Here is a 17,758-nt window from a genome sequence, read left to right as displayed (position 1 = left end):
AATCAAAGGACATAGATGGAAGGATTCTCTCTTTAATTTATTATTTCTGTATGAAAACTCTTATTTTCTCTGCAATCTGATTTATTTCTAGTTTCTTACACAGCATTCTTCTGTGTCATTTTCCATGTGAAATCTTTAACTCTCAAGAACCAATCCAGTCATTTTAATGACATATCTGTTTTCTACCTCATGTGGCTGCCTTGAGTACCTTGAGTAGTTTACCTATCTTCATGTAATTTTTGTATAGAATTATTTTGAATAGTAAAAATCACATTTTTATATGCATAAGTCTTGTTTATCAAGCTATTTGCTTGAGAAAGTGTTCTAAGAGTTTTAAGTAACCATCTCCCAACAGGAATAAAATTAGGCTTTGTTAGCACTTTTTTTCCACTGCTGAAACTCCATGTCTCTTTCCTTTCTTTCCCCTTCCTTTCTTTCCCTTTCCTTTCCTCCTTCCTTCCATCCATCCATCCATGTATGCATATTTATTGAGCACTTACTACATGCTGAACCTTGTTGTAGTCCCCCAATCCCACCATAGGTCTTCAGCACCAGTTAAAATTGACCACAAATTGCCCTAGATACAGCCTCCCATCGAGTCAACTGTGCGTTATTTGGGCTTGGATGATACTGCACCAAGTACCACATGTAATATCTTTCTCTTGTTTTTGTTGCTATGTTCACTTTCTGGTTATTGCTGCTGATTTTTAAATATTGTTACCATCCTCCATGAAGGCCCACTATTAGAGACACTTCTCTGCTCTGCTGCACTTACAAGATATTGTTGAGGGCAAAACACCTTCTTTTCCATGGTGGACCCCAAATTTTGTGCCCTCTGTATCAGCTGGAATTTTTTACCTATCCTGAGATAATATCAAGTCATTTTATGAAGCAAGATTGGGGAAATTTTCTTTCCCAGTCTTGGAATCTAGAAGTTTGTGTAACATATTTTCCCAGAGCAGGAATTCAGATCTCAGACTCTGTTAATGCCTCCAAATCTTTTTGTGCTTGTTCTACCTCTTAGCAGTTGTTACTTCAGTTTTTATATCTCTTAGGCAAGATCACAAATCAAGGTTCAACCCTTTTCTTTTGGGGCCCATTAGAGAAGAAGTTTCTGAGAAATGGCGTTGTGGTAAAATTTAGATTCCCATTGTTTATTCTGTTACATATCTAACTTACAAGATTAAAAATGGTTGGTTCCATATTCGTATTTTGGTCTGGAGAAATAGCACTGTGTCTAATCTGGACCAGAATCCACAGAATAAAGTCGAACATGCAGATCTTCTACTTTAGAATTGGCCTGATCCCAGAAATAAAACAAACAAACAAACAGTTCAAGAAAAGGAAAGTATGGCCTCTCTCCAGCCCAAGACTTCCAATGGAAAGTCCAATGGACTTCCAGGAGGCTTTGGAAAGAGTGATTTTCTGATCTAGCCCAGAAATAGATTGAATTTATACTTATAGATTATAGTTAGAGTCTTCCTTGTGTAACCTTTCTCTGCACTGTCCATTTTCCTTGCTTTAGTGTGAATGACATTAAGAAAAAACATCAAAATGCTGTTGTCTGGCAGCTGGGCCCTTGTTTCAAAACTCCTGTCAGTAGGTGCAAGTTAGATTGTTCAACACAATGGAGCACAGAAGCAGTAATGTCATCGCTAATAGGAGGTGATGTGGCTTCCTTTCTTCACAAAAGAAGATAAAAGGGAGACTAAAACTCTTCCACATTTTAGTTCTAATTTAATACAAAGGATAATAAAGGAGTGGAAAACTATAAAAGCTAAGACTTGCGTATATTTAATTCACATTTATTGAATGTTCATTATATGCCTATACTACACTAGATGCTGGGAATAAAAAATTTCAACACAAAAATAAAACATAATTCCTGGCTTTGAAGAGATATATAGATTATTAGAATTTATGTATTTTGGGTTCTGAATTTAAATTGCAATGTTTTGATATACATAGATTTTAATTTCAGCGTGTGTTTTTCTCCCTGATATGATTAATATCTCTCTTAATGTTTGTTTACTCTTGCCATCTTTAGGAGATAGTCAACTTCAACTGTCGGAAACTAGTGGCTACAATGCCTCTTTTTGCTAACGCGGATCCTAATTTTGTGACTGCCATGCTGAGCAAGTTGAGATTTGAGGTGTTTCAACCTGGAGATTATATCATACGAGAAGGAGCTGTGGGGAAAAAAATGTATTTCATTCAACATGGTGTTGCTGGTGTCATCACAAAATCCAGTAAAGAAATGAAGCTGACAGATGGCTCTTACTTTGGAGGTTAGTAAAAAGGAAAATGCAACTGAGATGAAATCTAAATTGCTTGTGATATGTATCTTTATCAGAATTTTGGAGATGTCAGAGTGTTGATTTGTTGGTTTAGAACATAGACCTGTATTTAAATTCTGATAAAAGTGTCTATAATGATATGTTTTCGCATTTCCATGTCACATGTTCAGCGCATGTGCATTTACTACTGTATTGGTTAGAGTATCATTTCATCCTTTTAAACAGGAACCAAATAACAGTGGCCTAAACCAGATGGAAAGTGTATTTTTCTCTCATGCGGAAGTCCCAGGAGGGTCAGATGGTTCTCCCAAAGACAGTTTTCAGAGACCCGGATTTCATTTTGTTCGTCTACCATCTTCCAGAGTGTTTTTCTCATTTATACAAGAGGAACTGGTTTCTCTCCATCATGTTTTAGTATGTCCCACAGAAGGGGGAGGAGGGGACAGAGGAAGTGAAGAGTGAGCAGCTTCCCTTTAGATGTGTGCCCAGAATTGCCAGCATCACTGCTATTCATATCTGATAGGCCGAAATTTAGTTACAAGGATACCTCTAGATGTAAGGGAGGCTGGGAAATGTACCCTCTAGTTGAATGGTGTATTAGTCAGCGTTCTCCGGAGAAACAGAATCAACAGGATATATATACACAAAAGGAGATTTATTATGAGGAATTGCTTATGCAAATATGGAGACTGACAAGATCCAGATCTGCCCTCTGCAAGCTGGAGACTCAGGAAAGCTGGTGGTATAATACAGTCTGATTTCAAAGGCTGAGAACCAGGGGAGCTGATGGTGTAAATCCCAGTCTAAGAGCAGAAGAAGATGAGATGAAATGTTAGTTTAAGCAGTGAGACAGGAAAAAAGGGGTGAATTCCTCCTTCCTCCTGCTTGTCTTCTATTCAGGCCCCCAGTGGATTGGTTGATGCCCACCCACATTGAGGAGGACACTTGACTTTACCGAGTCCACGGATCCAAGTGTTAATCTCACCTGGAAACACCCTCAAGGACACACCTGAAAATTGTTTAAATTGGGCACCCTGTGGCCAGTCAAATTGACACATAAAATTAACCATCACAAGTGACAATTTGCCTTGTCAAAAATTCTGATAATTAGAATTGTTTCCAACTTTTTACTATAATAAGATATATATTTATATTTGTGCACATGTACAAAACTTGCCTAGGAGTTAAATTACTGCATCAAAGACCACATATTTTTAAAATGAGATAAACACCAAATTGTTTCTTTGGTGAGACTGCCTGTTTCTACATTGCTTTGATAATTCATTTTTACTGTTTTCCTCTTAATAAGTAAAAATGGCATCCACTAATTGTTTAGTTTGCATTTCCATTATTAAGAGTGAGGTTGAGGTACTTCTTCCTAGATTTATTGAGCATTTGTATTTTATTTTTCTGTTTCTGTTCTTTGCGTATTTTCTAATGTGTTTTTGTCTTTTTAAAGCCAATTTATAGAAACATTCCTAATGTATTTTTGATATGCTGTAAACATTTTCTCCAGATTGTTACCTTTTTTTAACTTTTCTTTCATCATCCTGGTCTTCATTGTTGTTGATTGATTTGAATCTCTTTCCTTTCCTAAGGCATTAGAGATTTTGAGTTCCTTAAGTGGGTTTTGTACTCGGCAAAATTATGAAAATATTTTTCATATTTACTTCTATTTTATTTAGTTTCACTACATTTTATTATTAAAATTTACTATATTTATTATTATACATAATTCAGTTACATTTTATTTTAGTATTAATTCATCCAAAATATATTTGTTAAGTGTAACGTGAGGTAAGATTTTATATTTTTCCCAAAAAGAGATCAATTTTCCACAGCATGTTGATGTCTGGGAGGAAAATTTTCCTCTACTTCTCTGGGTTCTTCTGGCTGGTCTAATAATTAAATTGACATAAGACAGAGTAATAGGGGAAAATCAAATTTAATTTCATATGGACAGGAGCCTCACATAAACAAGAGAGGATCAAAAGAGTTACCAAAGCTGGCAGCTTTTATACCGTTTAAACAAAGAAACAATAAATTTGTGAGAAATTGACAAGACAAAGGAACTTAGGCTTGGGTAATTAATTAGTGAAGAAACTAAGCGTAATTTGTTTCCATAGCCTCCTTGGCCCTAAATTCCCTATCCCTAATGATTAGGATGTCTCTCTACCTTCTGGGACAGGGAGGGTACCTTTCACATGGGAGATTTATTTCCTGCTTTCAGGGAGACCAAGGAAGGTCAGTGTTCTTTTTCACCAGCTGTTTCTTAGATAACTTTAATTCAAAATAATCAATATGCCAAAGTGCCTGAGCCCCAATGGTGACTATAGTTAATAATACTGTATTGTATATTTGAAGGTTGCTGAGAGGGTAGATCTTAAAAGTTCTCATCAAAAGAAAAAAGAATTTGTAACTGTGTATGGTGACAGATGTTAACTAGCCTTGTTATGGTGATCATTTCCCAATATATACAAATACTGAATCATTATGTTGTACACCTGAAACTAATATAATGTTATATGTCAATTGTATCTCAATAAAAAAAAAGAATCCTCAGGAAAAAGTATATATTAAATTCACTAGATTTTGTATATGAGAAAAGAACCATACATTCTGTACCTTTTCTAATATCCATGCTAATTCATAGAGGGGCTTTAATCACCCCAATCAAAGATGCTTCCAGGGGCCAGCGCTGTGGCTTAGCGGTTGGGTGCGCGCGCTCCACTACTGGTGGCGGGTTTGGATCCCAGGCATGCCCCGATGCACCGCTTCTCTGGCCATGCTGAGGCTGCGTCCCACATACAGCAACTAGAAGGATGTGCAACTGTGACATGCAACTATCTACTGGGGCTTTGGGGAAAAAGAGGAGGAGGATTGGCAATAGATGTTAGCTCAGAGCCGGTCTTCCACAGCAAAAAGAGGAGGATTAGCATGAATGTTAGCTCAGGGCTGATCTTCCTCACAAAAAAAATAAAATAAAAGACTGAAAAAAAAAAAAAGATGCTTCCAGATAGAGTTGAGAAAAGACAGGGAAATAAAGCAACAATAGAGGAGCCATTACACTAATGTCTGGCCATTTGATGCTCTTTTGCATAGAGGAGATAATGTTAGAACAAGCAGAAGGGGAACAACTATTCCCTTTTCTTAGTTCCTGCCAATTCTGTTGTAACATTAGAACCGTAATGATTAATATTAGGCCTTTGCTACTACAGTCTCAGGCCTTGGCAAGCTTCATGTCTAAATATTCCTCAACACCAGGAAACTGAAACGCTTTCCTTAGAAAAAAGCAAGAAGTCTGTCTTCAAACATCTACAGATTTATTCTGTAAGAAGGAATTCAAGTGAAACTCTTTCCCTGCTTGTAAGCGAGGTATTTAATAAATGGTCCTTATTACTTTGTATTCATCCTTCACAGACTTTATGATATGCCGTCTCTTTAGAAGGCTTCTCGCTCAGAATCAAGTGTCTCCCACCTTTGTGTTTCCACAGTACTTCTCATAGCTTTCCAGTATCCTGGTCTCAGTCTACCTCATATTGAAATTAATAGTGTAGTTACCTGTCTTCCTTCTGATATTAATGGCAAGTAGCTTATGCTTCACAATCACCAGAGCAGCTGTTTAAAGTCAAAGATGCTCAGGCCCCACCCATCAGATACTCTGATTCAGTAAGTTCAGACTGGAGGCAGATTTTTATTTGTTCATTAGACAGTAATCAACCAGTATATCTGATCCCCTAAAAATCAGTAATGAGAAAAAGAAAGTATTCAAATCAAATCAGTACGAGTTGAGAAAGAGGCAATGAATCCCGTTTTGTGATATAAAACATATATATACTGAGTTTAAGAAATTTTTTTCAATAACAGCTAAGAAATATTTATTAAGAAAGGTTTTGAATTTTATTAAATGCTTCTTTGGAATCTATCAAAATAACAATAAGTTTCTTATCCATTAATCTGATGAGGCTGAGTAAAACATATCAACTCAAAATAATTAGCTCCTTTGACTTTCCCCTCACCAGTGAAGGACAATTTGGGAGTTTCCAGCTCTCCCCTTCTTCCCACTCTCCTTCTTTGTCAAGATTCTGCACCCTCAGCCTCTTGTGCAGATTATGCTAAGGAAGAAGGAGAAGATTTGGAAAAGCTAAGAATCTAAAAGGGTCTACTTTAGAAATCACAGAGAATTAATGTTTGAATGAAGAAAAAAGAGAGTAATTGAAAGCTGATGGGATAAGAAATAAAAGTATACAGGTATAGGCCAGGTTTGGGGAAAGGTGGTTTCGGTGGAAATGTTTTTGAGGTAATTAATGGAAGTGTGATAAATAGAAGGAAAGTTTAGAAAGGAGTTTCTGAAAGTGTTATTACACATTAAGAATGTATTTCTACATTTGACATACATTTTGTGAATTCAAAGGAGCTTTTAATCACTATACAGTTAAATTTGTTAATATGACTAAAGTATTATTCAAAGACCGGAACATTTGCCTCCCTGGATTTATGTGGTTCAACTATTAATAAAGTTAATTACATTAGTGAATGACCTTGTGTTGAACCACAAGATCATTTCTAGGTTAAAAATTACTTTGTCCTGATGTATTATTTCTTTAACACATTGTAGCATCTCTGTCTACAAGTGAGATTGGCCTGTAATTTTGTTGTTAGGGTGGTTATTTTTGTGATCCCCTAGATGACTTTGGATATCAGGTTTTGCTCACTTCCTAGGGAGAGTAAGAAAACTTTTCAAAAAATGTATTCTCTATTTTAAGGAAGTTTGAACAATCTAGGCATTACCTGTTACTTGAAGGTTTGCTAGGTTTCACAAGTAAAGCCACTTGTGTCTGATTCTCTATCTTCTATGGTTATTAAAATAAGCAGGCTTTCTACTTCTTTATAAGTAATCATTCAGTTCATCTAATTCAATGTACATAACACTGAAAAGCTTAAAAAAAAATCTGATACCTAAGCCAAAATTGTACCCTAAAGTTTCTGATGGAATTGAGTGGAGTTGAGATCCAAACATCAGCATGTAAAAAAAAAAATCCCCAGAAGATTCCAAATAATTTTCAAATTATATATATCTTTACATATATATTTACTTTTTATTTTCAATAAACTTCTAATTTTAAAACAATTTTAGATTTACAAAATTATTGCAAAGATTATACAGAGAATTCCCATGTATCCCACACCCAGTTTCCCTATTATTATTGTCTTCTATTACTATGATACATTTGTCACCATTAATGAACCAATATTGGTACATTATTATTAATAAGTACTAAATAAAGCTTCATTCAGATTTTCCCAGTTTCTACCCAAAGTCCTTTTCTGTTCAGGATCCTGTCCATAATACCACGTTACATTTAGTAGTAATGTCCTCTAGTCAGCTCTTGGTTTTTCAAGTTTCTTAGACTTTCCTTGTTTTTGATGAACTTGATAGTTTTGAGGAGCACCGGTAAGGTGTCTTATAGAATGTCCCTCAATTTGGATTTGCCTGATGATTTTCTCGTGATTATATTGGGGTAGGATTTTGGGGGAGGATGATCTCAGACATAATGTGCCATTCGCTTCACATCACATCTGAAGTATATGCTATCAATATGTCATACCACTGTTGATGTTAACCTTCATCGCCTGGATTGAAGTAGTGTTTGTCAGGCTTCTCCACTGCAAAGTTACTCGTTTCCCCTCCCATTCCATACTCTACTATTTGGAAGCTAGTCGCTATGCACAGCACATGACAGGACTGGGGAGTAATGCTCCATCTCCTTAAGGGCAGAATATGTACATAAATTATTTGAAATTTTTTTTGAACAGAAAATTTATTTACTGTCACGTTATTTATTAAATCCTTTTTTAATATCAATATGGACTCATGGATATTTATTTTATAATTTGGGTCATAATCCAATACTACTTTATTAATTATGCTGCTCAAATTGTTCCAGCATTGGCCATTGGAACCTCTTTTATTTTTTTTTTTTTTGTGAGGAGATCAGCCCTGTGCTAACAACTGCCAGTCCTTCTCTTTTTTTCTTTTTGCTGAGGACGACTGGCCCTGGGCTAACATCCGTGCCCATCTTCCTCCACTTTACATGGGATGCCACCACAGCATGGCTTGCCAAGCAGTGCGTCGGTGCGCGCCTGGGATCTGAACCGGAGAACCCCGGGCCGCCGCAGCAGAGTGCGCCCACTAAACTGCTTGTGCCACCGGACCAGCCCCTGGAACCTCTTTCAATTGGCCCCTGTGTACCTTTGAAATATCTCCATTATTGTGGGTTGGAGCTTTTTTTTTTTTTTTTTTTTCAGATTTTTCCTATTTTCTAGCACGACAAGATGTTCCAGGCTCATCTTGTATATTTACTACCCAGTCTTGGAATCAGCCATTTCTCCAAAGATCCCTGGTTCCTTTCATTGGAGAGTGGTTTTAGAAACTAAGATCTGGACACTAGGTGTGCTCATTACTACTGGGCTATCAATACTTCTAGGCTCTCTCAGCTGACAAGGCAAAGAGATATATATGTATATACTAACCTATATATATACACGTATCTATAAATATTTCTATGTGTAGCCATCTGTATGTATATTAAGCTAAATATGAGTCCATACTGGTATTTCCAACTCTAATTCGTTACCACGTGGATTATTCTGACTCCATCTCTTGCTTATCCGTAACACTCCACTCAACAGGATGAAATCTGGTTCCCACAATCCACCATCCAACTAGTTAATTGTTCAATTCTAGTATACACGTATAGTGATTTTAGAATTGTTAATCTGTACATCCATGGGAAATAGCTTTATCAACTAGAGTACAAGTCTTATGTACAGTTCCTTTTGACTCTCCACTCATTTGCAAAGATACTTAGGTCAGCATCTTATTCCTTTCAGTGAGTTTGTTTTACACATTTATAATACATTTATATTCTTTTGTTACATTCTGCATTCCATTCTGAGAATGCCTGACTTCCTAAGTTATTTTTTTAGTTTGGATACCATAAGATTTACTTTTTGTGCTGTAAAGTTTTATAGGTTTTGACAAATGCTTACTCTCTTGTATTCACCATTATGATATCATACAGTTTCACCACCTCGGAAAATCCCTTGTGCATCAACTGTTCAACCTTTCCTTGCTCCCAAACCCATGGCAACCACTGATCTGTTTACTATCTCAATTGTTTTTCTTTGTCTAAAATGTCATATAATTAGAGTCATATGGTATATAGTATTGTTTTTTTTTTAAATATCAAACTCTAATTGTTAATTTCTGTACTATAGGAAATTGAGTTTTGTGTATTAATCTTTTATCCAGTGACCTTGCTGTTCTCACTTATTAGTTATAGGATTTTGGTCAATTCTTTGGGATTTTCTTCATAGACAATCTTGTCATCTACAAACAGAGCCTGTGTTATTTCTTCATTTCCAATCTATATACATTTTATTATCTTTTCTTTTCTTATTTCACTGGCAAGGACTTCCAGAACTATGTTGAATTGGAATGGTGAGAGAGAATATCCTTGCCCTGATCTTTAGTTAGTCTTCGTACAGAATTTTTTCCCCTTGATTTTGGAGTAAGCATCAACTTTCTCACTGTTAAGTATGATGATATTTGAAAGTTTTTTACATAGATATTCCTTATAAAATTGTGGAAGTTCACCCCTATTACTTTTCTGAGAATTGTTGTGTTTTTTTTTTTTTTAATCATGAATGGATGTTGTATATTGTGGGGTTTTTTTTTCCTATGCCAATTTTGTGACCATATATGGTTTTTCTTCTTTAACCTGTTGATGTGGTAGGTTACATTGATTGACCTTGATTTTCAATGTTAAACCAGCCTTGCATGCCTAAAATAAATTTTTATTGTATAAAAAGTGTATTAAAATGTGTGAAAATTGTTGGATTCAATTTTCTAATATTTTGATCACAATTTTTGTGTCTATGTTCATGAGAGATATAGCTCTGTACTTTTTCTTTCCTGTAACATGTTTTTCTGGTTTTTATATTCAGATAATTCTCACTTCAGAGAATGGAATAGGAAGTGTTCTCTCTGCTTTTATTTTCTGGAAAAGATTATGGAGAATTTGTATCATTGCTTCTTAAAATATTGGGTAGAATTCACTAGTGAGAACATCTGGTGATTCATATTTTGCAAGGTTATTAAATATTGATTCAATTTCTTTAATAGATATAAGGATATTCAGGTTATCTGTTTCTCATTGTGTGAATTTCATTAGTTTGTACTTTCCAGGAATGGCTCCATTTCATCTAAATTATTAAATTTATGGGCATAGAGTTGTTTATAGTATTTGTTCATTATCCTTTTTAATGTTCCCAGGATCAGTAATGATGATCACTCTTTCATTTTTGATGTTGATAATTTGAGTGTTCTCACATTTTGTTTCTTGGTTAGCTCTCCTAGAAAAAATTTTTAAAATCTTTTTAAAGAACTAGATTTTGCTTTCCTTGATTTTCTCCATTGTTTTCTGTATTCAATTTTATTGATTTCTCCTCTGATTTTTATTATTTCCTGATTCTTATTGCTTTAAGCTTAAATTTCTCCTTTTCCTAGTTTTCTAAGATGAAGCTTAGATTATTGATTTTATGTCTTTCTAATATATGTAATTAATGCTATATGCCGTAAATCTCTAAGCATTGCTTTTCCTGCCTCCCACAAATTTGATGTCATATTTTAATTTTTTTTAGTTCAAAATATTTGTTTAATTCTATTGAGACTTCTCCTTTAACCTACATGCCATTTAAAGTGTTTTAAATATTTGGGGATTTTCCAGCTATCTTTCTGTTATCAATTTCTAGTTTAAATTCCACTGTGGCGTGGGGTTTACTTTGTATGATTTCCATTATTTTGTATCTGCTAAGTTGTATTTTATGGCTCTGAATCTTGATGAATGTTCCATATGAACTTGAGGAGAATATGTATTCTGCTATTATTGGATGGAGCATTCTATAAATGTCAATTAAATCAAGTTGATTGATGATGCTGTTCAGGCCAACTATATCCTTGCTGATATTTGACCTGCTTGATCTATCAATTACTGAAAGAGGGATGTTGAAGTCTCCAATTATAATAGTGAATTTGTCTATTTCTCTTTGCAGCTCTGTTAGTTTTTTCCTCATGTATTTTGACATCCTATTGTTGAGTGCATATATATTTAGGATTATTATATCTTCTTGAAGAATTGACCCTTTTATCATTATATAATGCCCTGCTTTATCTCTGGTAAATTTTCTTGTCCTGAAATCTGCTTTGTCTGAAACTAATACAGCTACTCTAGCTTTCTTTTGAGTGGTATTAACATGATCTTTCTGTAGCCCTTTACTTTTTTACCCATTTTTTTATTGTGGTAAAATACACAACCATAAAATTTGTCATCTTAACCATTTTTAAGTGTATGGTTCAGTGGTATTAAATACGTTCATAATGTAATACCATTACCACCATCCATCTCCAGAACACTTTTCATGTTGTAAAACTGCAACTCTATACCCAATAAAAAATAAATCCTCATTCCCCTCTTCCTCCCAGCCCTTGGCAGCCACCATTCTATTTTCTGTCTCTATGATTTTTTACTACTCTAAGTACCTCACATAAGTGGAATTGTGTTGCATTTATCTTTTTGTGACTGACTTATTTCACTTAGCATAATGTCTTCCAGGGTCGTCCATGTTATAGCATATGTCAGAATTTCCTTCCTGTTTAAGGCTGAATAATATTCCATTGTACGTATATACCACATTTTACTTATTCATTCATTCATTGATAGACAACTGGGTTGCTTCCACATTTTAGCTATTGTGATAATCCTGCTGTGAGCATAGATGTATAAATATCTCTTTGAGACCCTGTTTTCAATTCTTTTAAGTATATACCCAGAAGTGGAATTACTGGATCGTCTGGTAATTCTATTTTTAATTTTTTGAAGAACCCTCATAATCTTTTTCATAATGGCTGTACCATTTTACCTTCTCATGGACAGTGCACAAGTGTTCCAATTTCTCCACATCTTCATCAACACTTATTTTTTTGTTTTTTGATAGTAACCTTTCTAATAGGTATGAGGTGGTATCTTACTGTAATTTTGACTTGAATTTCCCTAATGATTAGTGACGTTCACCTTTTTTTTTTTCCTTACTGAGGAAGATTGGCCCTGAGCTAACATCTATGCCTATCTTCCTCTATTTGTATATGGGATGCCACCACAGCATGGCTTGATGAGTGGTGTGTAGGTCGGTGCCCAGGATCTGAACCTGCGAACCCCAGGCTGCTGAAGCAGAGCGTGTGAACCTAACCACCACACTACCGGGCCGGCCCCCTGACATTGAACTTTTTTCATGTGTTTATTGGCCATTAGTGTATCTTCTTTGAAGAAATGTTTATCCAAGTCCTTTGCCCATTTTTGAATCAGGTTGTTTGTTGCTAATTTTTAGGAGTTCTCTATATATTTTGGATATTAATCTCTTATCAGATATATGATGAGTGAGGCTTTATTTCTGTACAGCCCTTTAATTTTTTTAAGCCTTTATTTTTTAGAGCAGTTTTAGGTTTACAACAAAATTGAGAGCAAGACAGAGATTTCTCAAATACTCCCTACTCCTACAAATGCATAGCCTCCCCCATTACCAACATCACTCACCAGAATGGCACATTCTTTATCAAGGATGAACCTACCTTGACACACCATAATCACCTCAAGTCCATAGTTTACCTTAGCATTCATTCTTGGTATTATACATTCGATGGATTTGGACAAGTATAAAGACATGTATCCATCATTATAATATCATACAGAATATTTTCACTGCCCTAAAAATCCTCTGTGCTTTCCCTATTCATCTCTTCTTCTCCCTCGCCCTGCATCTATTGATCTTTTTATTGCCTCCAAAGTTTTGCCTTTTCAGGAATTGTGTTTTAATCATATAGTATATAGCCTTTTTGGATTGGCTTTGTTCCCTTGGTAATATGCATTTAGGTTTCCTCCATGTCTTTTCATGACTTGACATCTTTTTAGCGCTGAATAATATTCCATTGTCTGGATGTACCACAGTTTATTTATCCATTCACCAACTGAAAGACATCTTAGTTTCTTCCAACTTTGGGCAATTTTAAATAAAGCTGCTATAAACATCCATGTGCAAGTTTTGGGGTGGACATCACTTTTCAACTCCTGTGGGTAAATACCAAGGAGTATGATTGCTGGATTTTTTGGTGAGAGTTTAGTTTTGTGAGAATCCGCCAAACTGTCTTCCAAAGTGGCTGTATTATTTTGCATTCCCACCAGCAATGAATGAGAGTTCCTGTTGCTCCAAATGCTCGCCAACATTTATTTGGTGTTGTCAGCATTTAGGATTTTGGCCATTCTAATAATGATTTCTCATTGTTGTTTTAATTTGCATTTCTCTCATGACATATGTTATGGAGCATCTTTTCATATGCTTATTCACCATATGTATATCTTCTTTGTTAAAGTGTCTGTTAAGGTCTTTGCCCATTTTTTAATTGAGTTATTTATTTTCTTTTTGTTGAGTATTAAGAGTTCTTTGTATGTTTTGGATAACAGTCCTTTATCAAATGTGTCTTTTGCAAATATTTTCTCCCAGTCTGTGGTATTTCTTCTCATTCTTTTGACATTATCTTTTCCAGAACAGAAGTTTTTAATTTTAATGAAGTGTAGCTTATCGATTAATTTTTTCCTGGATTGTGTCTTTGGTGTTGTATCTAAAAAGGCATCAGCATACCCAAGGTCATCTGGATTTTCTCGTATGTTATCTTCTAGGAATTGTATAGTTTTGTGTTTTACATTTAGGTCTATGATCCATTTTGAGTTAATTTTTGTGAAGGGTGTAAGAGCTGTGTCTAGAATAATTTTTTTGCATATGGATGTCCAGTTGTTCCAGCACAGTTTATTGAAGAGACTATCTTTGCTTCATTGTATTGGCTTTGCTCCTTTTTCAAAGATCATTTGACTGTATTTATGGAGGTCTATCTCTGGGCTGTCTATTCTTTTTCATTGTATTCTTTCATCAATACTACACTCTCTTGATTACTGTAGCTTTATAGTAAGTATTAAAGTTGGGTACCCTCAGTTCTCCCTTCTTTAATATTGCGTTGGCTATTCTGGGTCTTTTGACTCTCCATATAAACTTTAGAATTGGTTTGTCAATATCCCTAAAATAACTTGCTTGGATTTTAATTGAGATCGAATTGAATCTATAGATCAATTTGGGAAGAACTAACATCTTGACATTATTGAGTGTATATCTTCCTATCTATGTACACAGAATACCTCTCCATTTATTTTGTTCTTTGATTTCATTCAGAGGGAGCAAAACCCTCCAAGCATGTCAGAACTAAAACCAGAGTCCCCTTGTATTTGTTTAATCTCCTGTAAATCTATATGTCCTTTATTTTTCCTAATACTGCTTTTTTTTTGTTTTCTCACTTTTTTCCTGAATCATTTACATTAAAAGTTTGTTATTTTTGTGGTCTTTTCTAAGAAAAATTTTTTATTTTTATTTCTTTTTTATTTCACTAATTTCTGTTTTTTTTTTCTTTATGAAATGTTTTCTTTAAGTTTTTTTTTTTTGCTTTTTCTTTTAGCTTCTTGAATTAAAAAAATAGTGTATTTATTTTTAGCCATTTTTCATTTGATGACTGCAATTTGAGTGCACATAAATCTGGCTATACTGCTTTGGTCAAATTCCATTGCATTTTTTTAGTATAGTGATTTATTGTTGCATATTTCTAAATAGATTGCACATATAATTCTGTATAGAATATATATTTTTCTCCATTCTCCTTCTAAATTTCTTAAGACATAAATCATCAATTCTAAATTTAGTTTTATAAAATTACCAATGAAGACATCCCACATTTCAACAATTTAACCAATATTTCCCCTATAGTTTATTCATATGAGTCAAATATCTACTTATTCAACCCAACTCACTCACTTCAATAAGGAATTCCGTCACATAATATTTTGTTTGGTTTCAATGCTTTAGTCTTATTTGTATTTTCACTTTGGCGACCTGAAGTGGCTATTAGTGGACCTCAGGGTACTAAAAACACAAGCCTTTAATGGACAGTTTATGGGAAAAAATAGTCTGCATTTCTTTCATTTCTCTTATACATACAATTGATATTTGTTCAACTTAAATACCAAAGAAGATAATGAAAGGCAGTTAGAATCTAACAATAATAAATGGTACTTTTTTTATCATATTAGGGTTTATAATTCATACCTCTTTAAGTATTTATATGAAATTTTGAAATGAATAGAGTAGACTTTTGTATTATACTAATTTTATATTTGGGTAAGCTGAGTGTGGCAAGTTCATAGTATTATTAAGAAGAGCCAGGGATCAACTGAGGAATGTTCACTCCACTCTTCTAAACTGTCCGAATTGAATAAACATAATCAGTGCACAGAACAGACTCCAAGTTAATGGTGAGCAAAATAGTGAGATAAGGAGACTTACTCAAAGAAAGATCAAACTCAGAATTTTGTATTCTGTACCTAATTTGATTTACTTCTACAATAATACCAGACTATGTTTCTAGATCCATATAGCTTTTTTTTTTAACCCAGAGAGGATTTTTGTTTGTTTGTTTGTTGTTTGTGTGTGTGTGTGTGTGTGTGGAGGTAGGGGAGAGACCGTTAGATCAGCTCATGCACCAACACATTCAGCATTCTCACCAACAGAGGCCCCAAGTAATGTTCTAGGAGAGAGAGTGTGAGAAAATGAACATAGAGTAAGTGCCTACTGTGTATTAGGCACATTCATGGGCCCTGGGGATACAGCACTGAGCAAAACAGACACAATTCCGCTCAGTCCTGGAGCTTATATTTTCATGGGTACTTATATTTTAGAAAGAATTTAATAAAGAAACTTGGAAATTACTGAGATATTAAATCACGTCAGATGGTGAGAAATGCTTCGGGGAATATTAAAGCAGGGAAGAAAGATAAGGAACGCCTCCTTGCCCATATAGCCATATGGGATTAGAGTTCAGGCTTGTGGGGCTACCTAGGAGTCCCAGGCTTCCTGCTGAGAGTGATGGTGAGTGGGGATAAAGCACCTAATGAGATTGGTCCTTATGGTTCAGGCCAAGTGGATGGTGAGGCAGTGAGTTTTGGGTGCTAAAGGAGTGAGGGTCTTGCTTGTAGGAAAAGGAGTTTTTAGACTCTTCTTGACTCCTCCTATGAGGAAAATTTTGTAATTCTCCTTTTACATATGAGAAAAATAAGCCTTAGAGAAGATAAACAACTTGGCCAAGGCCGTGTACCTGAAGAGGAACAAAGCCAGGTTTCGAACCCAGCTATGAATCTGAACCCAACACCTGTGTTTTGTCCCCTGTACCTCACTCCTTCCTAAGGGAGGGCATGAATATCCTCCAGGCTGCAAACTTTAAACATTAACTAAGCCTTAGCTTCTCTTCAGAGCCATCCATGGCCCTTTTAGACATGCATTTATTAAACTGTTTTGTAATCTATTCATGTGTTCTACCTGACCCTCCTATTAAGGTAATTGTATTATTAATATATTATCCACTAAGATAAAATGCCGTTAATATGCCCCATTAAAATTTCAAATAATGCATCTTTGTATTTAGAAGTTCACCATTTTAAAGAAAAGCTTCTGTTTTTCTGATATAATGTGTTTTATTTTTGTCATTTGTCTTTCCACACCAAAGTGTCCTAATTGATTCAGTCTCTTAACTTTCCTTTCAGAACATCTGTCCCATAAGTTCTTCTTACGATAGAGTGATGTGAAATAAGCCTACCAGAAGGAAAATATTTCTCATGATTGTTGCCTTTATAAATCATTTCGTATTAAATGCTGCTTAATCATGTCTAACATTTGGAAGCCTTGAGGAGACTGCCAGGTACTTTATATAGCTAATGTGCATATTTAAGATTTTTTTGTCCAAAATGCATTTGGCCAGATAACGGTCATCTGACATTTTTAAATTTAGAGCCGCAGATTTGAAAAATCATAGGCAATCCCTATCATGGTGACTATTCATTATTTGTAAGAGGACGGAAACCTCTGCCAATCTGTAGTTTACGGTTTACTTCACCTCGATGTACATTGTACATTTCTACCAGCTGATACTGATTTTCTAGAAGGTGTGAGGAATCTATTGATGGTAAATTCATAACTTGATTAGTTAAATTCTCCCATTATATTTAGGAGGAAGAGGAGGCAGCAACAGAGAAAAACAATCAATCTTTTTATAGATTTTTTTTGTTTGTTTTCTTTTGCTTCCTCCTTTGTTCTCTCCTTAGACCAGGCTAATGAAATGATTGTTTCAATACTGATAAGACAGCTCTATCAGATCTTTTTGCAGGTCTTAGCCCACCTATAAATAGCAGATAATGTACAACCACAGAGTGAAGCTTTGCTAAGTTATTGGGTCAGAGAAATGTAAATCCCCA

General features: G+C 34.9%; 1 protein-coding gene across 1 annotated transcript in view; it reads left to right on the top strand.

The window, feature by feature from the left end:
• Window positions 1-17,758, top strand: part of HCN1 (hyperpolarization activated cyclic nucleotide gated potassium channel 1) — a 384,938-nt gene that overhangs the window by 322,779 nt on the left and 44,401 nt on the right. Inside the window, exon 6 of the mRNA XM_004422795.3 lies at window positions 2,048-2,288. Within this exon, the coding sequence (XP_004422852.1) occupies window positions 2,048-2,288 (241 nt within the window). The remainder of the gene's footprint in view (window positions 1-2,047; window positions 2,289-17,758) is intronic.

This window comes from Ceratotherium simum, chromosome 18, assembly GCF_057802395.1.
Source record: "Ceratotherium simum simum isolate JZ-2026a chromosome 18, ASM5780239v1, whole genome shotgun sequence".
Classification (NCBI taxonomy): domain Eukaryota; kingdom Metazoa; phylum Chordata; class Mammalia; order Perissodactyla; family Rhinocerotidae; genus Ceratotherium; species Ceratotherium simum.
Note: the sequence above shows the minus strand (reverse complement) of the source record. Positions and strands in the feature narration are given on the sequence as shown.